This window comes from Colobus angolensis, unplaced genomic scaffold, assembly GCF_000951035.1.
Source record: "Colobus angolensis palliatus isolate OR3802 unplaced genomic scaffold, Cang.pa_1.0 Scaffold100, whole genome shotgun sequence".
NCBI classification, from domain to species: Eukaryota; Metazoa; Chordata; class Mammalia; order Primates; family Cercopithecidae; genus Colobus; species Colobus angolensis.
In genome coordinates, this window is record NW_012110920.1 from 6,766,452 (window position 1) to 6,782,608 (window position 16,157).

Below are 16,157 nucleotides of genomic sequence, written 5' to 3' on the forward strand. Positions count from 1 at the left end.
TGTGCACGTGGAGGTGTGTGTGTGCATGTGGAGGTGTGTGTGTGCAGGTGGAGGTGTATCTGTGCATGTGGAGGTGTGCGTGTGCAGGTGGAGATGTGTGTGCAGATGGAGGTGTGTGTGTGTGCATGTGGAGGTGTACCTGTGCATGTGGAGGTGTGCGTGTGCAGGTGGAGGTGTGTGGGCAGGTGGAAGTGTGCATGTGCATGTGGAGGTGTGCGTGTGCAGGTGAAGGTGTATTTGTGCATGTGGAGGTGTGCATGTGCAGGTGGAGGTGTGTGTGTGCATGTGGAGGTGTGTATGTGTGCAGGTGGAGGTGTATCTGTGCATGTGGTGTGCGTGTGCAGGTGGAGGTGTGTGTGCAGGTGGATGTGTATGTGTGCAGGTGGAAGTGTGCGTGTGCATGTGGAGGTGTGCGTGTGCAGGTGGAGGTGTGTGTGTGCAGGTGGAGGTATGTGTGCAGGTGGAGGTATGTGCAGGTGGAGGTGTGTGTGTGCATGTGGAGGTGTATGTGTGCAGGTGGAGGGGTATGTGTGCAGGTGGAGGTGTATGTGTGCAAGTGGAAGTGTGCGTGTGCCGGTGGAGGTATGAGTGTGCTGGTGGAGGTGTGCGTGTGCCGACGGAGGTATGCATGTGCACGTGGAGGTGTATCTGTGCATGTGGAGGTGTGTGTGCATGTGGAGGTGTGTGCAGGTGGAGGTGTATCTGTGCATGTGGAGATGTGCAGGTGGAGGTGTGTGTGTGTGCATGTGGAGGTGTACCTGTGCAGGTGGAGGTGTGCGTGTGCAGGTGGAAGTGTGTGTGGGCAGGTGGAAGTGTGCGTGTGCATATGGAGGTATGCGTGTGCGGGTGAAGGTGTATTTGTGCATGTGGAGGTGTGCGTTTGCAGGTGGAGGTGTGTGTGTGCATGTGGAGGTGTGTATGTGTGCAGGTGGAGGTGTATCTGTGCATGTGGAGGTGTGCATGTGCAGGTGGAGGTGTGTGTGCAGGTGGAGGTGTGTGTGCAGGTGGAGGTGTGTGTGTGCAGGTGGAAGTTGTGTGCATGTGGAGGTGTGCGTGTGCAGGTGGGGGTGTGCGTGTGCAGGTGGAGGTATGTGTGCAGGTGGAGGTGTGTGTATGCAGGTGGAGGTGTATCTGTGCATGTGGTGTGTGTATGCGGGTGGAGGTGTGTGTATGCATGTGGAGGTGTGCGTGTGTCCAGGTGGAGGTGTATCTGTGCATGTCGAGGTGTGCGTGTGCAGGTGGAGGTGTGTGTGCAGGTGGAGCTGTATGTGTGCAGGTGGAGGTGTGCATGTGCATGTGGAGGTATGCATGTGCAGCTGGAGGTGTGCGTGTGCAGGTGGAGGTGTGTATGCAGGTGGAGGTGTGTGTGTGCAGGTGGAAGTGTGGGTGTGCATGTGAAGGTGTGTGTGTGCAGTTGGACGTGTATGTGTGCATGTGGTGTGTGTGTGTGCAGGTGGAGGTGTGTGTACATGTGGAGGTGTGCGTGTGCATGTGGAGGTGTGCGTGTGCATGTGGTGTGTGTGTGCACAGGTCGAAGTGTGCATGTGCATGTGAAGTGTGTGCAGGTGGAGGTGTGTGTGTATATGGAGGTGTGCGTGTGCATGTGAAGGTGTGTGTGCAGGTGGAGGTGTATATGTATATATGGAGGTGTGCATGTGCATGTGAAGGTGTGTGTGTGCATATGGAGGTGTGTGTGTGTGTGCATATGGAGGTGTGCGTGTGCATGTGGAGGTGTGTGTGTGCATGTGGAGGTGTATGTGTGCATGTAGAAGTGTACGTGTACATGTGGAGGTGTGTGTGGCAGGGAGGGAAGTGTATTAATCTCCTAGGGCTGCTATGACAAAGTACCACAGTCAGGGGAACTTCAAAAACAGAAACTTATTTTCTCATAGTTCTGGAGGCTAAAAGTCTGAGATCGGGTGTCAGCAGAGTTCTTTTCTCCTGTGGTCTCTCTCCCCGGCTTACAGATTGCCATCTCTCTCTGTGTCTCCACGTGGCCTTCCCACAGTGCCCTGATCTCCTCTTTTAATAAGGACATCCATCATATTGGATTAGGGCCCAGCCTAATGGCCTCATTTTAACTTAACTACATCTTTAAAGACCCTGTCTCCAAATATGGTCACATTCTGGGGCACTCGGGGCTTAGGACTTCAACATAGGAATGTTGAGGAGATACAAATAAGCTCATAATAGAGGGTAAAGGAGGGAATAAACATTCTCCTGGGAAGGGAGACTGTGTTAGCCTTACTGGCCTACATTTTACAGGGAAAGGTCCATGTACAAGACTGAGAAGAGGTGAGGAGTGTAGAAGTGCCTAGAGAGGGGAGAGAGGTAGTGAGCGAAAGGGTAGCTTAGAAGCTTTCCTTCCAGGGCCCCCCTGCTATGCTACCCTGAGCCATTTGATAAAAATGGAGGTAAAAAGAAGACTTGAGGCCAGTCTGATTCTTTCTTGTCCTAGTCTAGAGAAAGAAGAGAAGATCCTCTTCTATTCAGCATCCTTTGTCATCTTTGCTCCTGCCTGCCTCCTGAAAGAGTTCACTGTTTGAGCACCAACCATGTGCTGGGCAATAGGATAGGAATATAGAGTCAAACTCTTTGCAGACTAGATTTTCCCATGCTCGTTAACTCATCCCATTTGCTCCAGGGACAGCTTAATGAAGACAAACTGAAGGGGAAACTGAGATCCTTAGAAAACCAGCTGTACACCTGTACCCAGGTAAGCATTCTGAAGGATATTTCCATCTCGGGAATCTAGAATTAAATGTGAAGAATGCTTGAACCTCAATCTTACTTTTGAGAAATGCCACCAGATAGAGAATAACACACCGATTCCTACTTACCCAGTACTGGCTTGGCCATTTTCACTTTAGTCTCTAATTCACTAGATCACTGTCTCCATCCTTCTTCCTCTCCCTTTCTCCCAGTATCCTTCTTGTTGCACCCTGGAGGAATCCCAGCACTAACCACTTTGTCAGCTCCAGGGGAACCTTGAAATACCTGAAACTGTAGGGAAAGGCCCTTGGTAAAGATTTACACCACCCAGACAGACCTTTACATATCCTAATCTTTGAACAGATGAGTTAGATGTTATAACGAAGTCTTAGAAAATGATTTTCATTCCATGGGCAACTTTTTTCTGTTTTTTCTAGCAACCCCTAGAAGAATATAAAAGCTCTTTTACTTGGCTCTTCTGTAACACTATTTTCCAGCATTAGTAATCTCCTGATTGGCCTAATCTTGGTTTACAAGAGATAGAAAGAAATCAGCTTTCACACTTGAGAAGTGATGGATACCTGAAAGGTGGGGAGATGTCAAATAAGAGAATGGGGCGAAACAGGCAGATTTCTCCCATCTGGAGTTAGAGAGAGAAGATAGTTGGCCACATAGATGGCGTCTTACAGGGGAAGAGAGTTTATGGAGTCTATAAGTTTCTTGGTCCACAACTTTCATTTTTTCAGTATGACTTGCTTTATCAGGACTAAATAATGCCAACCAAGTTCACAAGAGACCAATATATAATCCAGAATGCCAATCTATTCATTTTCAGTAGGGAATAACACATAACCAGTGCCCAGCATGGATGGTCATTGGATGTCCAATAACTGGGACATCCCCTACATATGACCTCAACCAGGTTAATTCCTGACTCTAGTTTTTAATGAAAGTTCCAAAACTATAAAACCCTCTCAAATTTAAATCCAAAATTTCAGACAATTCCAAAGCTAAATGGAAATGATTTCATATTGATCCCTAATTTTCGTCATCTGGTCTACTGCTTACACAGTGGGTAATCCAGAATTGACAGTAAAATTTGCCTGTCTTCTCCGAAATCGCAGGACATAAAGATGAAAGAAAGGGAGAAGGCAAGACCCCCAGTGAATTTGCAAAGCTGTGCTTGTGTCTCCTTAATCCTGCAGCCAGGAGGAATTTTATAACGCAAATGTATTAATTTTAAAACATTAAGTTCATTAGGCATTGTAGAGAAGCTACAATGATTTTTTTTAAAGCAGTAGCAGTATGCTCCCTCCCTGAAGGAGTTTACAATCCAGTATGAAAGACAGATGAGTCAACAGAGTAGAATAATAGAGGCATGCAGGGTATACTATGTGAACACTATGAACACTAAGAAAAGCTGCCTAATCTATAAGACATTGTGGGATGGGGGCAGTTGGTCAATTTATCAGAACTGATGATACTGGACTGAATCTTGAGTATGAGGAGAAGTTAACCAGTTTTGGCAGAAGAAGCTATATGGGTAAAAGCAGAAGCCAAAAAAACAGAGTGCTAGGGGATCTGCAAACATCTCAGCTTAGGTGGAAGTAGCATGGGATGAAAGTCAAGGCATGTAAGTGGAGCCATGACAAGGAGTTTGGATGTGATTCTTAGGATGCTGAGAATCCATGGAGAATTTATGCAGGAAGTGGCAAGATCAGATTTGCATTTTAGAAAGAACCCTCTAAATGTGGGACTGAAAAGGAACGGAAGGGAGGCAAGATTTGAAGAAAGGGAGGCTGTTGCATTAATCCACATAGCACTACTACTAGAGCCTGAACTAAGGAAGCAGCAGTAGGGATAGACAGGAGACAGATATGAACTGTGAAGGAAACTGTCAAGGTTCAATGACCAACTGATTACTGGAAGGAAATGAGAGAGAAAATGAAGATTGACTCCCTGGTTTAGGGTTTGGAAAAGACTAGATGGATGATGATTCCAGTCACTGAGATAGGAACCCCAAGAAAAAAGAACATGTTTAGAAACATGAATCCTGTTTAGACATGTTGGATTTCAAGAGCTTGTGGAAGGCCTCAGATATAATGCCCAGCAAGCCTAAGGCACTGTTTATTACGCCCCCCACTCATCTCTCATTGCCTGAGGGACTCTCCCTGGTAGCTCTACCCTAAAAGAAAAGGCTCACTAGATTACTGGTATCTCTGCCTGGGGGAAGAACCAACTTCTTTTCATTTCTGTATCCCAGTTCAGGATTTGGCACACAGAAGTTCAATGTGTATTTGTTGAATTGCATCAAATTTACAGAAATACTCCCCTTGGGGAATGAAAAAAGTACTACTGGAGATGGAAGACCAGAAAAACAGTTATGAGCAGAAGGCCAAGGAGTCACTGCAGAAAGTGCTGGAGGAGAAAATGAATGCAGAGCAGCAACTACAGAGCACACAGGTATGGGGATGCCACATAGATCTTGGGGTTGGGGACTCCAGGCAGCTTGGGGAACAAGGGAGCCAGCTGCACAGCTCCCTGGAACCCTCTCCTCTCTGACCTCCCTCAGCGATCCCTGGCCCTGGCAGAGCAGAAGTGTGAAGAGTGGAGGAGCCAGTATGAGGCTCTGAAAGAGGACTGGAGCACCCTTGGGTCCCAGCACAGGGAGCTGGAGAGCCAACTCAATGTGCTTCAGTCCAAACTGCAGGTACCAGGCACTGGGGTGGGAAGGGAAGACAGGGTATGGGGAGGAGGGGTGGTGATGAAGAAGCTGTTCTGGATTAGGGACTCCAAAAGCAGCTGACAGCATCTGGCTTTCAGTTCCTCAGTCACCACCAACTTTGTACCAAATTCACTGTTTTGGCTCTGAAATTTAATTTTGAGTTTAGCAAGGATGTCTGCACTGCTCATGCAAATGAACTAAGCGTTCACTGGAATGACACCATCACCATCCAAATGAAAAGAACTGGCTGGAATATACATCAGCCTACTAATGTCATATCCCAACCCACTGTCCAAACTCCATCCCAAAAAAGCATCCAGTTCAGAATTGCCCACTGTTGGCACAGAAAAAATGTCACTAATTTATTTACAGGTGAGTACTAACTAACACTTTTTGCCAATGTGTTTTTTAAGCAATTACATTTAGCGATTACAATTAGACTCTTGGCATCCTCAAGGGTTCCATCACCTTCAATCTGTCCTAAGACTCGGTTTCCCCATCTGTAAAATGAGGATAATAGTACTTACATCATAAGGTTGTTCTGAGTATTAAGTAAGATGATCCATGTAAAGTACTTAGCACAATGCCTGGCACATAAAAGCACTCAGTAAATATTAGCTATTATTTTGCATAGATTTATTTACTTGGTTTGGAGTTTTGAGGATCCACCTCAAAAGCTGATCTTTATAATTTTCCTGAAACAGGACTCAGAACAGCCCACTTGATAAGAGACAGAGTATGTGAGTCTTATCAATGGAGTGAACCTAGCTGGTCACTCTGAGTGATATCCACATCTCAACCTTTGCTGTTCTCTTCTTCCCATTACCTATAAGGCAACTCCTATGAAGATTTTGGGGGCAGGGGGTTTAACTTTCAATCTTTGTGGAAAAAAAAAAAAAGACCCTAACAAAAAAACAATTGATACTGCTAGAGGAAGAATAAAAGAGAAAATGAAAACATCTAGAAAACTGATGACTTCGTATTCCTTAATCTGGTGATTTACCAAAGTGTCAAGACATGAGTCCCACGCCAATGACAACCACTTACATTTCCCCTAGAATGGCAGATTTTTTTAAAGTACTGGGTTTCCTAAAGCAATTCTTATTTTATATATTCTAATTTATGTACATCAATGTGTCACTTAGACCTGTCACTAGAGATGGTTTAGAAAATAAACTTACATTACACATGCCTCAGTCCACTTCAAAACTACTGGCACATGCCTATAGTCGCAGTTACTCAGAAGGCTAAGGTGGGAGGATTGCTTGAGCCCAAGAGGTCAAGGCTGCAATGAGCTATGATGGCACCACTGCACTCCAGTCTGGGTGACAAAGTGAGACCCCATCTCTAAAAATAAAAATAAATAAATAAAAGACATGAGTTCCTTGTGAATATCAAGTCTAATTTGCTGTTATAAATGTGAGGAACAAAGCAAAGGGAAGAATAGGAAAAAAGAAAGACTTCTCTATTTTCTCATCTACCTAACATTCCTTCTATCTCTAAAACTCCAGAATTTTCTATATTTTCCTCTTCCATGGTACCTGCCCCCAACCTCCACCCCAACACTGACCTCCTTCTATATGGCCCCTCCTCCTCCTTACAGGGAGCAGATAGCAGGGACTTACAGATGAACCAGGCCCTGCGATTTTTGGAGAACGAGCACCAGGAACTGCAGGCCAAGATTGAATGCCTGCAAGGGGACAGAGACCTGTGCAGCTTGGATACCCAGGACCTACAAGGTACTCTTCTCCTTGGAGGCTTTGGGCGCATGGGAGCCATGGCCAAGTGAGCTAAGAAAAAAGAAACTGAGTTAAGAGAAAGGCTTCAGCCTTTTATTTGTTTGCTTGATTGGTTGATTGGCTTTGTAATCTCATTTTACCTTGAGGGAGAGGCAGGGCTGTTTTAATCATCCAAAATTGAAAATTAATTTCACTGTACCAGATAGAGTATCCTTTTGTCTAGCTCTCTTTTTTAGCCCATCCCTCTGGGCCAGATCACAGCTGCTCCCACATCAGTCACATATGTCAAGGCCACATTCCTAATTTGAAAGGGAAAGGCCAGTTGAAACACAAGGCATAGGGAAAGTCTCTCAGTCACAGCCTCTGTGTCCGAGGACTAGATAGTGTGTAAATACAAGCCTCAATGCAACCCAACATTGTTGATGCACAAAACCTGAGGTACTTGGCTTCTGGTTTACCTCTTCAGAACTGGGACACAACTTCCAAAAGACACATGTTAGAGGCCACGACAAGACAGCATCTATTACTAATTTCCATCCTTAAGTACTGAGTTCATTAAGTCTTGGGTTCCTTTATTTTGGCTTGCATTATTGCATTTTCAGATCAACTAAAAAGGTCAGAGGCGGAGAAACTCACACTGGTGACCAGAGTACAGCAGTTGCAGAGTAAGTTCGCTTTCCAGATTCTGAAAGTCCACAGGGTTTTCCTGGGGCTCCTGGCCCATAAAAGGCACCCAGAGTAGGGACTAATGGCCCAGTCTTTGGCATATGCTCTAACTCTGTGCATTTTCAGACCCTCTTCTTGTGAAGTGAGGTCATTTAACATAGCTCTCCATAAATTATGTATTAGCCTTTGTTCTTTTTTTTCTATTTTTCGCCTTCCATGCCAATGACACCACTTACATTTCCCCCAGAATTGCAGATTTTGTTTTAAGTACTGGGTTTCCTAAAGCAGTTCTTATTTTATATATTGTAATTTATAAGTACATGAATGTGTCACATAGACCTGTCACTAGAGATGGTTTAGAAAATAAGCTAACACTATATGTGCCTCAGTCCACTTCAAAACTACATACTGGGCCCAAAGAGGAAAAGGGACTTTTCAGAAGAAAAGCAGTTTCTGAAAAGCTGAAGAACCTGACTCAATTAATACCGCTGCTGGTTGCCCACCACTTTAACCTCTGACACCTGATAGAGAAGCTTCATGCAAACAGCAATGATTATTAAGAGAGCAAAGCAACCGCAGGGGAAAGGGAAAGTCTTAAAGCAAAGACTTGAAGATAGAGACATGGTAGGGGGAGAAATAAGGATGCTATATTCATAGCGAAGTACCACAGACTGGGTGCCTTGAAAACAGAAATGTATTGTCTCACAGTTCTGGAGACTAGAAATCCAAGATGTCAGCAGGGGTGTTTCCTTCTGAGGGCATTTAGGGAAAGATCTATCCCAGGGCTCTTTCCTTGGCTTTGTAGATGGCCGTCTTCTCTCTGTGTCTCTTCACATTGTCTTTCCCATGAACATATCTGTGTCCATATTTCTCCTTCTTAAAAGGACACCAGTGATATTAGGTTAGGGCCCACCTGAATGACCCCATTTTATTTTGATTATCTTTTAAAGAACCTATCTCCACCGGGCGCGGTGGCTCAAGCCTGTAATCCCAGCACTTTGGGAGGCCGAGACGGGCAGATCACGAGGTCAGGAGATCGAGACCATCCTGGCTAATATGGTGAAACCCCGTCTCTACTAAAAACACAAAAAACTAGCCGGGCGACGAGGCGGGCGCCTGTAGTCCCAGCTACTCGGGAGGCTGAGACAGGAGAATGGCGTGAACCCGGGAGGCGGAGCTTGCAGTGAGCTGAGATCAGGCCACTGCACTCCAGCCTGGGTGACAGAGCAAGACTCCGTCTCAAAAAAAAAAAAAAAAAGAACCTATCTCCAAATAAGGTCATAATTTAAGGTACTGAGGGTTAGGACTTCAACATATAGATTCTGGGGGACAAAATTCAACACATAGCAGATGGGAACATATTTAATAACTAAGGTTCTAGGCAAAGTTCTGAAAAGAAACTCTGTGTAGTAAATATGCTAGCATAGACAAGTTCCTTGTGTTTTCCAACAGGTCTGCTTCAGAATCAATCCTTACAGCTTCAAGAACAGGAGAAACTCTTAACAAAGAAAGGTCAGCAAATTTATTAACCACAGATTCTAAGATATTGCTCTTCCCTTACCTGCCCAGAGGCAGCGGGATGGACTACATGACCTCCTGGAGTCCCAGCCAGTTCTGAGTGTCTGTTAAGTCCGGGATGTGTGGGAGCTTTTTAAAGACTGATCATTGGCTCTGAGGACACTTCAACTAGTTAGCCTTCTATCCTGAGGTATATAAACTGTGAAAAAGGGTTTCTATTCTCTCTGAAAGCACATGTTTATGTTGAACATTTCAATAAATTTATTTTGAACTCAGGATTTCATGTCAATTTTTACACACTTGATTTTCCAAATCACATCCAACTCCCCAGCCCCAAACCACATAGCATGCCAGAGTCAACTTCACTCTTAGCTCTAGAGAGTCTACTGTCCATGTTTCCTGAGAATTCACTGTGTATACAGAGGGGCAATAGCTCCTCACCTGTCCACTACACATGACCTTTTGTTTTCTCCTCACAATCACTGGGCATAATATAATAGATAATGCAGAAATGTTTATGCCCACATAGTATGGATAAGAACATGAAGGTCTATGGTGGCACAGACTAACAACACACCTACAACAATCCAAAACTTCTGACTCCTAGTCCATGCTCTTTTCACCAAGACTAAGACTGCAGGGTGGCTAAAAAACCATCTTTAACCATATGAAGATAAATTTTAGGATATGACTGCCATCTTCACAACTTTCAAATGAGGACATCAGGGAAAAGGGGTTATATTAAAGCATCCACCAAACTTATCTAACAAACTAGGAAGAATGTGACATACAACCAATGAAATTCAATTAATAAGTATTCACTAAAATTATTTAGCACTAGATAAGACTGGGGATACAAAGAAAAGATGCCAATCTTGCCCTTAAGGAGCTCAGATTCCAGCTGTCTGTCCAAGCTTAGCAGGGGCCTAGTGGAAGTTAACCTTTATGTCAAAGAATGCCATCAGTCTAGCCAACAGCATGTCCTCCCAAGTTCCCTCCCCTCTCCCCACTCCTAGTGGCTCACCCTCAGGGCCCTTCCTCAAAGGTGTGGGCCTCACTATCACCAAGAATCTGGCTGCTTTTTTAGATCAGGCTTTGCCCGTGTGGAGTCCAAAGTCCTTCCCTAACGAAGCGGAGCCTGAGGGTACAGGGAAGGAGAAAGACTGGGATCTCAGAGACCAGCTGCAAAAGAAGACTTTGCAGCTCCAGGCCAAGGAAAAGGAGGTGAGAGTGTGACCTGAGACAGTGAGGGCTCATCGGCAGAATAGCAGAGAAACCTGGGAGGCAGCCAAAGAGCAGGGATTTCAAAGTTTAAGCTGTGACTGGATACCCACAGATATTCATTTGCCTACATAAAGTGTCCATGCTTCTGGGCTGACTTGTCAGTCTTTTCCCTTCCTTATTTACACTAACTCCTATTCAAGGTTTTATTAACTGGTTACCTTTTAGAAAGTCGACCAAAACTCAAACACATTTAATAAAAATATTAACTTCTCAATGTCGTCCCACATTGAGTATCTTAAGTCCTTATATGTCTTTTAAAGAGTAAAACTCTTCCTTTGTACAACTCACAAACATACATCCCCAGAAGTATTCATATGCAACTAGCTCCTGGGAAAGAAACTTGTACTAAGGTCACTTCTAGGTTGTTTGTGCTATAAGAACTTCATTTTTCAGTGTCTCTCATTTGCAAAGCACTTGCACGTAAAGTCATATAAAAGAACTTAAATGTATAAAATGTAATATTATAATATGCACTATTGTCAATCATTTAAAATGAACACATTCCAGACAATGTGAGACAGTCAAAAGACAAACTCAAATCCCTGAGAATGGCTGGGAAGGGAGGATGGTGGTAAAAATTCCAAATGAGTGAAACTTACACAGGGCAGTCTCCCTTACCTGGGCTCTGTCCTAGACAGAAGTGACAGTGATGACTTTGGTGATGTTCTCCCCAGTGCAGAGAACTGCATTCAGAATTAGACAACCTCAGTGACGAGTATCTCTCCTGCCTGCGTAAGCTGCAGCACTGTCGAGAAGAGCTGAACCAGAGCCAGCAGCTGCCTCCCAGAGTAAGAGGGTCTCTCCTTCCCATAAAGCCCTGGATGATGGGATGATTCCTTCCTCAACCAAGATTTGCAGATAAAATGTATCAGCCCACACCAACAACTGGCCATCCTGTCCTACTGTGCTTGGTTTATAACATACTGACATTATGGCAACCATTGGAAAAAACACTGGACTCATGCATCAAAGCCCAACTTTCATGGAACTCTCAATGCCAGCAGGAAAGACTTACTCTTAGCTAAAGTATGAAAGGGTGTTCTTTTAGTCTATGATAAGCATGGTGGCAAGAACAGAAGGACAACAAAAGTACTGGGGAATACAAAGAATACAATTTTGCTGAGTTATTTTCCACCCTTCATTATTCATAATAGTATTTATGTATCTGGTCCCTGATGGATATGGCTCCCTGGGCCAGAGAACACTGGTTAAGTGGTTTTACCCCAAGACAGGTGACAGAGTGGGAGACAGAGTAAAAAGTTTTTTCTCCACCACCAACCCAGGGTTTTCCACTGGGCTAGAGTAGGAAGAAGAAAGATTTTTGCCTATATCTTTTCCAGTCAACTCATGGCCACTTTCTTCTGTCTCCCTGTCCCTCTGCAGAGGCAATGTGGGCGATGGCTCCCAATGCTGATGGTGGTGATTGCTGCAGCACTGGCAGTGTTCCTGGCCAATAAAGACAACCTGATGATCTGAATAATTTGTGACAACTGTCTTGGGTGAAAATCAGAAGCAAGCAACTCAACAAAAAACTCAGAAGGTTTGGGTACATTACAGCTTGGGCTTTTCAACTGACAGGATTTCTGACTTTTTGTTATTTTCTTAACCTAGTGTAAATAAACTTCACCTGACCAGACTGTTCCTCAGAACTCTGTTTATTCCTGAAAGGTGTATTACATTAACAAGTATCACATATTTAAGCATACTGGTGGTCTACTCTCCTCAAATTCAGTTGCAGGCATATAAATACGCAGAGAAACCCCCAGCCCTACCTTCCTAGCAGACAGCACCCACACAGAGCAGGTATATTTAGACGGTTACCATGCAAGAGTGTTTGGCTTGTCTTCCACCACCCTGCTTTTCCTCTATCTCCTCTTTCCTTCTACCTCTTATCCAGTGAAAATGAAAACATATCCACTAAGAGGACTTCCTAGCATAGAAATGGCAAGTAGGTACTATCTACCAATTTGCTACTAGCACCACCACTACCTATTTACATGCCCTTTGCATTTACAGCCAATTGATTACAGCATTGTGCCTTAGTGTACTCAAGACACTTGGAATTGGCAGCTGAGATGATTATTTGCCATCCCCAACCTAGAGATGATCATTTACTGAGTACCTTCTATATGAGAGGAGAGTTAAAGTCAGAGGGCCACAGCCGGCAGTGTGACTATCTCAGAGGAGATGCTGAGATCAGCAAAGTCATTCTGAGTCCTAAATCGGGTTCTGAGGTCCTTCTCCCAGGTGTTTAGAATGTGTCTCAGGCCTGGGAACAAGCTCTCTGGGACACTAAAGGAATACAGCAGGACTGGGGGTCGACCTAGCAACCATGAGATCCGGGCAGTGAATACTCGTAGTGGAGTCAGAGCTAAGCAGTTGTCATCTCCCTGGTTCAGGTGAAAGGTATAGGGGACAGGATAGCCCAGGAGGATCCCAAATACAGTACAGAGATTCCAGTCTGAGGAATGGAGCCTGCTGTGGGAGACTGCAGAGGGAGATAAGTCCCTCTGCAGCCCCTGCAAATGTGTGATGATCTCAGCCACGAGGGCCTTCAAGTCCTGAAGCTGGTCCAAGGAGCAGACAGAAGGGTGAGGTTGGCAGCTGGAAACATCCACAAAGGCTATGGTACCAAGCAGCACCTGCTCCAAGTGCTGACATACATGCTCAGGACTGACAATCAGGCTGTTTTCTCCAATCTCAAGGATGTGAAGTCCAAAGTTCAGGAAGCCAAGCCCCTGCAGCTCCTCCAGATAGCTCTGGAGCTCTGATGTCCCTGCACAGTTGCAATCATAGAGCACAGCTGGCTTCAGTCCCCGGGCCACAGCCAGCACCTCTCCAGCTAAGTGAAGGCAGATGGCTTGGGGTGGACTCCGTCTCTTTCCCATGCCAAGGGTCTGCTGAGCAGCTGCCACCAGCAGCTGAGGTCTCGGTGATGACATGAGATCTAGAAGCAACATCAAGAATGGCCTCCTTAGCTAGTCAGAGTTCCCTTCCCTGGGTGGCATCTTTAAGCCAGATACTTGAGGAGGGGCCTAGAAACAAAGCAATAGCAGGGAATTATTAGCAGCCAGTGACACACCATGAAACCTGACAACAGCCTTCCCGTTAAGTCGAAGTATCTTCCAAAGGTTATTCTGTCCCTCCCTCTGCTTTGAAATGATGACCCAGCCCAAAAAAGATAGGATCGATGCTACCTGATTTTTCTGGTTGACTTGGTCTCCCTCAATCTTAAATTCGTGTGTTTTTCTAGCCTTATAGCTAGATTTATATTCCCTCTGGCTTTTATTCTAAATTTTACCTGTTGTAAATTACGTTCTCTGGTTCAAACCTTAAGGAGCTTGGGGCAGAGGCGGAGGCGGGGCGGTGTTTGGCAAAATTCACAGCATTTCGCCCAAAAGCCCTTCTGGGACAGAGCTCCAAGTTCCAAATGTATCCTTTCCACTGACAACTCCCCTACTCTTCCCGCCAGAGAATAGTTCTAAGAATAGCAATTTGATTAATATACACCAGAATATGGACTAACAACCATCTCACCCTGACACATAAAAATGAATGAATGAAATCCGCTAGAACTGCATACGGTAGTATTTTAACTTCTGCTGGCCCCGCCTTCCCTTTCTGTCCGACCAAGGACCCTCGGATGATGGGATTTCTCCGATCCACACGCCCCACACCAGAGCATATTACAGTGATTTGCTAAATGAGGCATAAGTCTCTCTCACATACGTTCTTTTTCCACGTCTGCTACAGGTTCGCGGGCTCACAAACTTTTTGCGGCTTCCTGCCTGCTGCCAGAAAGGCAGCTAGTCCCCAACGCCCAGCCACAAGTTAACACTGGAAATCCCGCCTACGCTGAGAAGACCCTCTCAGCCTGCTCTGCGTCAGTCGGGCAGGCACCTTCTTGCGCATGCGCACCCACTCGAGTGCCTCCCTCTTTTCCCCCCTTCCGTGACGTCATCCAGCCGCTCGCGCGCCTCGCGTTAGAACCACTGGCGAGGTCGCCTTGCTGCGCGCCGGAAGTTTGGGGAACCCTGCGACCCGCCCTTTCCGGTCAGACAGAACGCGGCCCCACCTGTCTGCTCAGGAACTGGGGAGGACGGAAGTGAACGAGAAAAGGCGGAACCTGGTGAAACTGGTTTCGCGCTGCTGCCCTTATTTTGCTTCGCAGAACTTCCTTCTTGTGTTACGACGTCTGGTGTCCCACTTGACTGGGAATCCAGAAACAGGGCACACAGCACTTAATAAACACCTTTGATTTGTGTCTGTGGAAATACGTTTTGTCCAGACGAAACATACCTCAAGACAATTAACATATTTTGCAGAATAGCCTCACCTGTGGGTGATGCTGAAACGTTTTAATTTTTTTTAACTTAACTTCCCTAAATCCTACATTTGAGAGGCCTACAAGAACAGCTCTCTAGGGAGGGTGTGAAGGTGTGAGTATTCACTTTGAACAAATATGTGCCAGTTATGCTGCTAGGCCCTGGAGGTATTGCAGTGAGCAAAACAGACCAAACCCCCACTTTCATGAGGCTTAAGTTCATGTCTACTGAATCCAGTTTGCTGATTTCAAATAAGAAGTGAGAAGTGACGACACAGAAGCTTTCCAGTCAGGTCATTACAAAGAAAAAGTGTTATTTCACGTAAGAGTTAACACCTTTTTAACTACCAGCAATTTGACCCATGCCACAAAGGGAAAGGATTTCTTGAGACAACCCCAATATCTAAGCAAATGGCCCCAATTTATTTATACTTGGAGCAGGACAGAGATTAAGGGAACAGTGGACACCTACACTAGAGTTGTCACTCCTGGGTCTATCTTGGTGGTGCCTTCAGACCGTGAAAAGTGAACTATAAAGATGGGGTCAGCATAGGAGGAGGACCAGCTTATAGGAGTTACCAGCCTAACACTGTCTGGTTCTTAGCTCAGCAGGAGTCAGAAGCTGAGAGTAGAAAGTAGTCTTCTGATTTTAAAATGTTTTCCTTCCCTGCATTTATTTAATTTTCCCATGGTGGTTAACAATAAATCCCTAAAAGACTGATTTAGTTCGTTCATTTATTCCAGCAACAAATATTTGAGAACACACTGTGTCCCAGACACTGTTCTAAGGACTGGCAGCGAAGTCCAAGACAAACAATCCCTACCTTCAGCAAGTTTGCAGTCAAGCAGGATACAGATGCTGAGCATTACAAGGGAAATGCTTATTCTGAAAGAGGAACTATGGGGTGCTATGGGAACATATAACCAGGGTCCTAATTATATGGGAAAGGGACCAGCCCAGATCCAACACTTGCTCTCCCAGTTTACCTCCAGTAGGTTCTTTTTAACTTGAACTAATCTTGTTTGGTGGGGTAGACAGTGAGGAAAAAGAAGAGCTAGTGACAAAATCTAACTCCCTTCTCAGTCTTAAGCATGATGAAGGCAAGGGAGTAGAAGATACCAAGGGAGTGAGTGGTGGTGGCCACCAAAGGAGATAGCAGACTGAGGCCTTAAAAAAAGAAAGGAAACC

The 16,157-nt window shown here is 45.2% G+C and overlaps 2 protein-coding genes across 4 annotated transcripts in view; one reads left to right on the forward strand and one right to left on the reverse strand.

Moving 5' to 3' along the window:
- The window catches only part of TRAF3IP3 (TRAF3 interacting protein 3), a 24,470-nt gene extending 12,180 nt beyond the window's left edge, over positions 1-12,290 (forward strand). For 2 of the 3 annotated variants that reach the window (XM_011938132.1, XM_011938138.1), the window contains exons 7-15: positions 2,645-2,716; positions 5,035-5,175; positions 5,285-5,422; positions 7,041-7,176; positions 7,779-7,841; positions 9,295-9,354; positions 10,448-10,584; positions 11,319-11,432; positions 12,028-12,290. In XM_011938132.1, coding sequence (XP_011793522.1) covers positions 2,645-2,716; positions 5,035-5,175; positions 5,285-5,422; positions 7,041-7,176; positions 7,779-7,841; positions 9,295-9,354; positions 10,448-10,584; positions 11,319-11,432; positions 12,028-12,120 — 954 coding nt within the window. In that variant the 3' untranslated portion in view covers positions 12,121-12,290. Of the gene's footprint in view, positions 1-2,644; positions 2,717-5,034; positions 5,176-5,284; positions 5,423-7,040; positions 7,177-7,778; positions 7,842-9,294; positions 9,639-10,447; positions 10,585-11,318; positions 11,433-12,027 lie in introns of those variants that run through there. The other variant, XM_011938143.1, reaches the window with a different exon arrangement.
- Positions 12,282-14,727, reverse strand: LOC105509023 (chromosome unknown open reading frame, human C1orf74). The gene is made up of 2 exons (XM_011938124.1): positions 14,374-14,727; positions 12,282-13,679 (listed from the first exon to the last, which is right to left on the reverse strand). Exon 2 carries the CDS (start codon positions 13,602-13,604, stop codon positions 12,792-12,794), a length of 813 nt encoding a protein of 270 aa, XP_011793514.1. The 5' UTR covers positions 13,605-13,679; positions 14,374-14,727; the 3' UTR covers positions 12,282-12,791.
- Positions 14,728-16,157: the final 1,430 nt, after the last annotated feature.

What these genes read in the sequence shown, in the direction of transcription:
- LOC105509023 (XM_011938124.1), bottom strand. Translation starts at nt 13,604, where the DNA reads ATGTTGCTTCTAGATCTCATGTCATCACCGAGACCTCAGCTGCTGGTG.